The sequence below is a fragment of the Macaca mulatta genome, chromosome X (assembly GCF_049350105.2).
Source record: "Macaca mulatta isolate MMU2019108-1 chromosome X, T2T-MMU8v2.0, whole genome shotgun sequence".
Lineage (NCBI taxonomy): Eukaryota > Metazoa > Chordata > Mammalia > Primates > Cercopithecidae > Macaca > Macaca mulatta.
Window position 1 is genome coordinate 55,460,475 of NC_133426.1, and position 8,569 is coordinate 55,469,043.

General features: G+C 44.8%; 1 protein-coding gene across 5 annotated transcripts; it reads left to right on the plus strand.

The window, feature by feature from the left end:
• The first annotated feature begins 295 nt into the window (after positions 1-295).
• USP51 (ubiquitin specific peptidase 51) lies at positions 296-5,942 on the plus strand. Of its 5 annotated transcripts, none has more exons than XM_028841918.2 (3): positions 588-817; positions 1,345-1,430; positions 1,609-4,255. In XM_028841918.2, exon 3 carries the CDS (start codon positions 1,658-1,660, stop codon positions 3,788-3,790), a length of 2,133 nt encoding a protein of 710 aa, XP_028697751.1. In that variant the 5' UTR covers positions 588-817; positions 1,345-1,430; positions 1,609-1,657; the 3' UTR covers positions 3,791-4,255. The 5 variants fall into 5 exon arrangements, with proteins under 5 accessions (XP_014983036.1, XP_028697751.1, XP_077845266.1 ...); XM_077989140.1 differs by lacking the exon at positions 1,345-1,430 and having other exon boundaries at positions 689-817; positions 1,609-1,855; positions 1,967-4,255; XM_077989139.1 differs by having other exon boundaries at positions 745-817; positions 1,228-1,430; positions 1,609-5,942.
• The last annotated feature ends 2,627 nt before the right edge of the window (positions 5,943-8,569 follow it).

An 8,569-nucleotide genomic window follows, 5' to 3' on the forward strand; every position in this document is an offset into this window, starting at 1 on the left:
TGCTCCTGTACATGAACCGCCTAGGAGGGATGATAGGGTGAGCTGAGCCATAACTTGGAGAGAGCTTCGAAAGAGAAAGGCATTCTCTTCTCCTCTGCTCTGCATCAGGAGTTGTTCTCTAGGCTGATTTTCAGGTCGGGACTGAAAAAAGAGGTGTGAAAGATAAAGCTTGCCAAAAAGGTCTTTTACTTGATATATACTATGACTTAGTTTTCACATTGGGTTAGGGTTATTATTTCAATTTCTCTTAAAAAATTGACACAACTAAGGCTCAGAGAAGTTAAGTGTTTTATCTGAGGTCACACAGCAAGCATGTGCCTGGGCTCAGGTCTCTCTGAGCCTGAGCCCTTGCTTATGCTTCCTCCCCTGCACATTCTGGGATAATCTCTCTCTCTCTCTCTCAACTCCCAGAGACCAGACTCTGACAGGATCCTGAGGGATTTCTGCCAGGGAGTTGCCATCTCTGGAAGCCCCCACCCCCATGCCGGGCGAATCTTTTTTTCTGTGGAGTGCGGGCCTGGAGCTAGGTGAGGCCTGAGCCTCCATTTCAGGGGCTTTCTGTAGAATCTGTTGCTGCCGTTGCCTCCAGTAGAGTCTGTTTCAGGAAGAGGTTTGCCTGCCTGCGCGGGACAGCGGTGCCATTCATCACTGCAGGAGGGCAGAATCCGGGGTTGGGGGCCGCACGTCGAGAGGGGAGGGGCCAGGGGGCGGCCCCCTTGTGACCAGCCCTGAGGAGAGGTCAGGAGAGAAGGCTGGCTGAGGAGCGCCTGGACAGCAGCAGTTGCTGACGTTCTATATCACGCGCCTGGGGCCCAAGGTAACCCAGACCTTTAAACAAACCGCCGGGCTGGGGGCGTTGCGGGGGCAGGAGAGGGAAAAGGGAGCGGGGACTTCGGGGATCGCCCGAGGATGGTGGTGGCCTTAGAGGTGGCAAATGCCTGAAGGGAGGGAGTAGTAATCCGAATTCTAGGAGAAATCGTAGGAATTGAAGTCGCAGAAGCAAGAAAAGGGGTGTGAGAGCACAAGAGCGAAAAAGCGTGAGAGGGCGCAAGAGCTGGGCGGAACGAAAGTGCGCTGAGGGGCAACGGCTTAGCGTGGAACACACCGGGTCACAGAAGTATAGATAAGGTAGGAGCAGAGGGACACTTTCTTCCTCTGAGTTCATTTTCCAAAAGTGCGTCCTTTCAGCCATTTTTGAGAGAAAATGTTGACCCAAGTGTTTTTTAGGATACAGGGAAAGAACGTCAGAGGAAGCTGCACCAAAGCGAGGCTGCGCAGGGCGCAAAAAAGCAGACAGAGGGTGGCGCCTTTTTTAAAGAAGTTTCCATCCTTTCTGTCCTAAAGCTCAGGCCGTTCCCCACCCCCACCGCTCGCTAGCCTTCTGTTCCCAGTCCCCTGGCCCCTGCATGATCTGAGCGTCTTTAAAGCAGGTAACCGCCTCGGTCTCCCCATCAGCTCCAGGGGCCTCTCAGTTGAGTGGGTGGAGCCGGCAGCGGCCGCGGGCTGAGCTCAAGGGCCGATGGGAGGGGTCCTGGGGGCGCTAACTGCGCACTGCGGCCATGACGCTGGGCAGATCATTCACAGAAGTCTGTCTCGTTTCATCTACAGTCGCAGCTCGTTTCCAGACGCCTTGCTTCTCAGGTCGAGCAGTGATCTGATGGCCCAGGTTCCAGAAACTTCTTTGCCCTCCGGCTCTGGGGCCCGCTGGATCTCCGGAGGTGGGGGAGGAGCCTCTCCTGAGGAGGCGGTTGAGAAGGCGGGGAAAATGGAGGAGGCGGCGGCGGGGGCGACGAAGGCGTCTTCGGGACGGGAAGCTGAGGAGATGAAGCTGGAGCCATTACAGGAGCCTAAGCCCGTGCCGGAGGAGAACTTGACGTGGACCAGCAGCGGCGGCGACGAGAAGGTGCTCCCTTCAATCCCCCTTCGCTGTCACAGCAGCTCCTCGCCCGTTTGCCCGCGCCGCAAGCCCCGCCCTCGGCCCCAGCCCCGGGCCCGCTCCCGCAGCCAGCCTGGGCTGTCGGCCCCACCCCCGCCTCCGGCCCGGCCCCCGCCCCCGCCGCCACCCCCGCCCCCATCCGCACCGCGGCCCAGGGCCTGGCGTGGATCCCGGCGCAGATCCCGACCTGGGTCCAGGCCTCAGACACGGAGAAGCTGCTCTGGTGACCTAGAGGGGTCGGGGGATCCTGGCGGCTTAGGGGACTGGTTGCTGGAGGTCGACTTTGGTCAGGGTCCCACAGGCTGCTCTCATGTGGAGAGCTTTAAAGTAGGTAAGAACTGGCAGAAGAACCTGAGGCTGATCTACCAGCGTTTCGTTTGGAGTGGGACCCCAGAGACTAGGAAACGTAAAGCAAAGTCATGCATCTGTCATGTATGTAGTACCCATATGAATAGACTCCACTCTTGTCTCTCCTGTGTCTTTTTTGGCTGCTTCACTGAGAAACATATTCACAAACATGCAGAAACAAAGCAGCACCATTTAGCTGTAGACGTTTATCATGGGGTCATATATTGCTTCATGTGTAAGGATTATGTATATGACAAAGACATAGAACAGATTGCCAAAGAAACAAAAGAAAAAATTTTGAGATTAACTTCCACCTCAACAGATGTTTCTCATCAACAGTTTATGACATCAGGGACTGAAGACAAGCAATCAACCTGTGAGACAAAGGAACAGGAGCCAAAATTGGTGAAACCCAAGAAAAAGAGAAGAAAAAAGTCAGTCTATACTGTAGGCCTGAGAGGGCTAATCAATCTTGGGAACACTTGTTTTATGAATTGTATTGTTCAGGCACTTACCCATATTCCTCTACTGAAAGATTTCTTCCTCTCTGACAAGCACAAATGTATAATGACAAGCCCCAGCTTGTGTCTGGTCTGTGAAATGTCTTCGCTTTTTCATGCTATGTACTCTGGGAGCCGAACTCCTCACATTCCCTATAAGTTACTGCATCTGATATGGATCCATGCAGAACATTTAGCAGGGTACAGGCAGCAGGATGCCCATGAGTTCCTTATTGCAATATTAGATGTGCTGCATAGACACAGCAAAGATGATAGTGGTGTGCAGGAGGCCAATAACCCCAACTGCTGTAACTGCATCATAGACCAAATCTTTACAGGTGGCCTGCAATCAGATGTCACATGTCAAGCCTGCCATAGTGTTTCCACCACCATAGACCCATGCTGGGACATCAGTTTGGACTTGCCTGGCTCTTGTGCCACATTCGATTCCCAGAACCCAGAGAGGGCTGATGGCACAGTGAGCAGGGATGACCACATACCAGGAATCCCCTCACTCACAGACTGCCTACAGTGGTTTACAAGGCCAGAGCACCTAGGAAGCAGTGCCAAAATCAAATGCAATAGTTGCCAAAGCTACCAGGAGTCTACTAAACAGCTTACAATGAAAAAATTACCCATTGTGGCTTGTTTTCATCTCAAGCGGTTTGAGCATGTAGGCAAACAGAGGCGAAAGATTAATACCTTTATCTCCTTTCCCTTGGAGCTGGACATGACTCCGTTTTTGGCCTCCACTAAAGAGAGCAGAATGAAAGAAGGCCAGCCACCAGCAGATTGTGTGCCCAATGAGAATAAGTATTCCTTGTTTGCAGTGATTAATCACCATGGAACTTTGGAAAGTGGCCACTATACCAGCTTTATCCGGCAACAAAAGGACCAGTGGTTCAGCTGTGATGATGCCATCATCACCAAGGCTACCATTGAGGACTTACTTTACAGTGAAGGGTATTTACTCTTCTATCACAAACAGGGTCTAGAGAAAGACTAGTCTTACCAGACCACTTACTGAAAAAAAGTAAATGATTAGGCAAGGATTTTGAAGTGACACACAGACCTCCTTGGAATGGACAATGACAATAACACCTATATGACAGCTAGTATCTTGATGTAAAGAACCTATTTTAGCATGGCCCATGGGTCTGTAGGAAGAAAAAAAATGAATACTAACCAGTGACCATTCAACCTTAAGAAACGGGGAGAGGGAGAAGAGGTTGAAAATGGTCACATAAAACATAATGAAATGAAAAGAATGCTTTAGGTGGGGACAATGGGAGTAGAGGTGTTCTGATGCTACTATGTCATTTGTTTCTACAGAAATATCTTGTGAAGTCAGGGAGTATTCCTTTATCAGCAAAAACTTCACAATTGGTGTTCCAGCTGTGGCTGACCAGCCAAATAGTTTGAAAGAAAAATGATATTTTAAAATAAAGTTTAAAAAGCTTTAAAAGAAAAACATTTAAAAAGGAAAAATCATTTTTAAGGTTTTAAAAGAAAAAAAATTTTAAATGTTGAAAAAAATTTAAGTTGATATTTTTTAAATAAATATTTTAAAAGTTAAAAATAATTTTTTAATTTAAAGAAGTTTCAGAATTTTAAAAATTAAAAGCAAATTAAATTCTTAAAGTTTAAAAATGTAAAATAAGGAACAAGGTTAAAAATGAAAGTTTACCAAAAAAAGGAAGAAAATACTGTTAAAAATTAAAGTTAGAAACAAAAGAACATCTTAAAAGTTTCAAATGAAGGAAAATAATATAAATAGATATTTCAAAATTAAAGCATAAAATATACATATTTAAAAAGTGTTAACAAAATTACTACTATAATGATTAAGAAATAAATTTTCGAAAATACAGAATGGAATGCAATTCAATTTTAGAGAAGTTTTAAAAGAGGAAAGTTTAGAATAATTCAATACAAAAAGACAAAATTTGTTTAAAGACAAAAATTGAAAAAATATAGGAAGAAAATAGAGACTTGTGAAATAAAAAGAACCTTAGATAAGTTCAATTCAACAGATTTAAATGAAAACTTTAAATATTTAAATAAAGATTTAAAAATTTAAACTTACAAAAAGTTACATAAAAATTGACAAATGAAAAAATGTAAAAGATTCAAGTAGAAAAAAATTATTAAAATTAAAAGTTTAAGAAGTTCTATTTTTTTATTTAAGCATATTAAAATACAGACGGGTATGAAAGAAATGGAGGAGACAGGAATAACAAGACAGCGGAGTGTGAGTATATATATTTTTTGAACTTTATGTTGATATATCAATATACTTTGCAAAAGGAAATAGACATTTTAATCATTATCTTACCATCCACTTGTGAGATGGCTGCAAGGCCTAAACACTAACTAACCCACCTTCCTCTCTTGAGATTCCATGCCCCATCTCATATCCTGAAGGAAGTCGAATTACTTCCTAGGCAGAATCAATTCATCTGAGAAAAATGAAAACATTAGGGACTTTTCCATTTAGAACTGCATTATTCATACAAATTCTTAGCTTCTGAAAAGGGGCTTGATAATTTGGTGGCTTAGGGAAGTTAGATCACAGCTGTGAAACTCTGGCTTTGGTATTTGAGCCCCATGGCCTGACTGAGGAAGTGGCAGGGACCCATATCTGAGGCCCTCCCACCTTCCTTTTTCCCTCTTCCCCTTCCAAGGGGAAACAAGACCTTTAATTTCCACAGTAGAGCTATGGGCTTGTGCTTGCAGTCCTTCTGCTCATTCGTTATTCCCTCTTTATTTCCTTTTTTTTTTTTGTCACTCATGCCTAGTTCCCTGAACCCCTCACTTACCTGGCCTTACCTACATCTCTGAGCCCCAGCCTGCAGGGCTCCTTCTTTGACTATTCACCTGGTGGCTTTTACTCCTCCTTCAAGACCCAACTCACAGATGACTTCTCTGTAGCCTTCCCTGAATGCTCTAGGCAGGTATAAATGAGAAAATTGTTCCTCCCTCGCCCTCTTTATTCCTCTCACTGTGCCTCCAAAGTACTTTGTCCATACCTCGGTGATAGTACTTATTCTACTGTGATTTTATTGTAGCTTTGTGATTGTCTGCCCCTCTGCACTGAGCATCTGAGACCAGGGGGCCAAGCCTTACTCATTTCTGTGTTAATAAATATTTGTTAAATGTGAAGATGAGTTCAGTTATTTGCTCTATTCACCTTGTCAGTAATATTTTCTCACCCCTTCATCCATCAGGCTGCCATTAAATGCCCAGTGCTATAATACAGTGTGATCAGTATTGTATTTTACCCCAAAGCAGGGTATTAAAAGCACTCAGCTGCAGGGGCTGGCTTAAAAAAGGTGATCAGTGAGAAATAGCCAGGTGTGTGGAGGGAGGCCCAGGTACAATGCAGAGAAAAGAGCACAGGCCTGGAAGTTGGCAGTCATGGAAGACTGGATGGGGAAGAGGAGCAGCAATAGAAGGTGAGGCTGAGCTCTCTGGCATGTATGTGGCCACACTGCCCCTCATCACAGTGTCCCTCAGCAGCAGTGTCTCACAACTGTGTACCACACCTTTCTAGGGTTTACCACATTAGTTTACCTTCCCCATGAGACAGTAGTACCTCACCACTGCACAGTGTTCTTCATCACACTGCACATCATCACTCTGCTACAAGGGAGTGATGTCTGGTGACTGTGTTTATCGAAGAGCTGTAGTTTATTTTTCTGCTTAGCACCCTCATTTTCCCACCATTCTTTGTGGACCTATTGGGGCTACTGATCACTTTTCCCTGCCTCTGTCACCCCTCCCCAGGGTGGGCACGTTACACAGGCTGGGCCAGATTAGAGTTCTCAATTCCCCGGTCCCTCTACCAATACCCCTCCCACAAGAGCATTTCTTCTGAGGGTGGGCATAGGGCCCAAGTAGGGCCAATCAGAGTCTATTGCTAAATTGAATGTATATGAACACTGGAAGAAAATACGTGTCTCCCTCCTGACCCCACCCCCAAGCTGTAGTCACTATGCTATGATGACCTGATTCTGGGACTTTGAGAGGTTAATATCTATAACACAGAGAAAACCAGAACTGGAGATTGGGAGAAAGAGCCCAGGGAACATCGTTTGAACCCTGTGGATCCAGCTGTGCCAGAAGTGCCGAAGTTCCCAGCTATCTGAGCCAATAGAGTCCTTTGTTTTGCTTAAGCTAGTTTCAGTTGGGATCCTGTCATTTGCAGCCAAGGGTCTTGAACATACTAACCAAGCTATATGATTAGTGGAGCATCAGTTCCTAAGACCACAAAGCATGAGAGAGAAAAGGGAAGGAGGAGTGACCTTGGATGAACTTCATCATATAAAATTAAGAAACTATAGTGAGTCCCTGTACATCTTTAAGAAACAAGTGTCAGCTCAGCCACTGACCTGTGCTAGACTTCAAACCTTACAGCAATGAAATGCTTATTCCAAATAGAAGGGAAAAAACGGCAATAATGTTATATGAGTACTGATTTAAAGCAGGCACTGTGTTAACTGCTTTACCTTGATTATCTCACTGGGTCCTGGGTCCTCGTATTTCTGGGAGACAATCATTACTGAACATATTTCACAAACTGGGAAAGTGAAAATCAGAAAAGTGATTTGCTTAAGTTCACTCTACTGTTCTAATCAGTGAAGCCATTATTCAAATGCAGGTCCCCAAAGCCCATGCATGTCCCATCATAATCCAGTATAGATAATTCAAATATATATATTTTTGCTTTTCGTGATTTTGCTATGGAAGACAGTATAAACCAGCATGGTACAGAAGGGCAACTTCTGACAAATCTGGATGCAGGTAACCTGCAAGGAGAGAGTAACCTATCAACTACACAAAGTTGCCCATGCTGCAGGTGTATTTGTTTTTGTGGAAATGGCTGATTCAGATAGATCAGGCTAAACGACTTTCCTAAGGATAATAATGATGGATGAGACCAAAATATTACCCCCAATATAAGACACATAGCCTCACTCAATACTATATGCCAGGCTGAGCACCAAGACCTGTAAGATCTCACGTTTTTGCTATCTGTAAAACCATCAGCTCTTTAGTCACACAAGAATTCTTTTCTAACTTCAACACCATAGCCATCACTTTGAGTGTCATTTTTATCACCCCTCTCCCTCAGATCCTCCCAAAATGCCCACAACACCAGCTCCTCCAACAAGCCTGGGGAGGGACTTACCCGTTGGGACCTTATCCAGGTGATCCAATACTGATTTGCAATGTATAGCTTCTGTTGTTTCTGAATTGCTTTCAGTTCCTTTACCTTGATTCTCTTCCAAACACACAGTAGTGGCTACTCCAGGCCAGGGCCAGACCTATGTGTTTATAAATCCCACAGGCCTACCACAGTTTATGGCAGGTACTTAACATGCTGGCTGAATGAATATATGAATGAACAAATGAAGATATTCCATTCTACACTCTAAGCCTCAGCTTCAGCAGGTGACTTCATGTCCTATTTTTCTGAAATCAAAAATCTCATAAGAATGCCTGATTTACCCATGTCTACACACTTAAGTTTCCATCCATTCTGTATGCCTTCACTATCATTTCAAAGGAAAAGGAATACTGCTTCTTTTTTGAAGCTGCACCCACTAGCCTCCTTCTTCTAATCCATTCCTAACAGCCCGAGGGCCTTACTCCTACACACTTCCCTCTGTTCCAGTAACAGCCATGTTTTCGCTAGACAGATAAAATCCAGCAACTAGACATCCTAGATTTTCTATGGTAGTTCCTCAAAAATGTTGTCCCATCATCCCTGTAAGAGAATAAG

Excerpts from the sequence above, each read along its gene's own strand:
- USP51 (XM_015127550.3), top strand. The coding sequence starts at position 1,658 with ATGGCCCAGGTTCCAGAAACTTCTTTGCCCTCCGGCTCTGGGGCCCGC.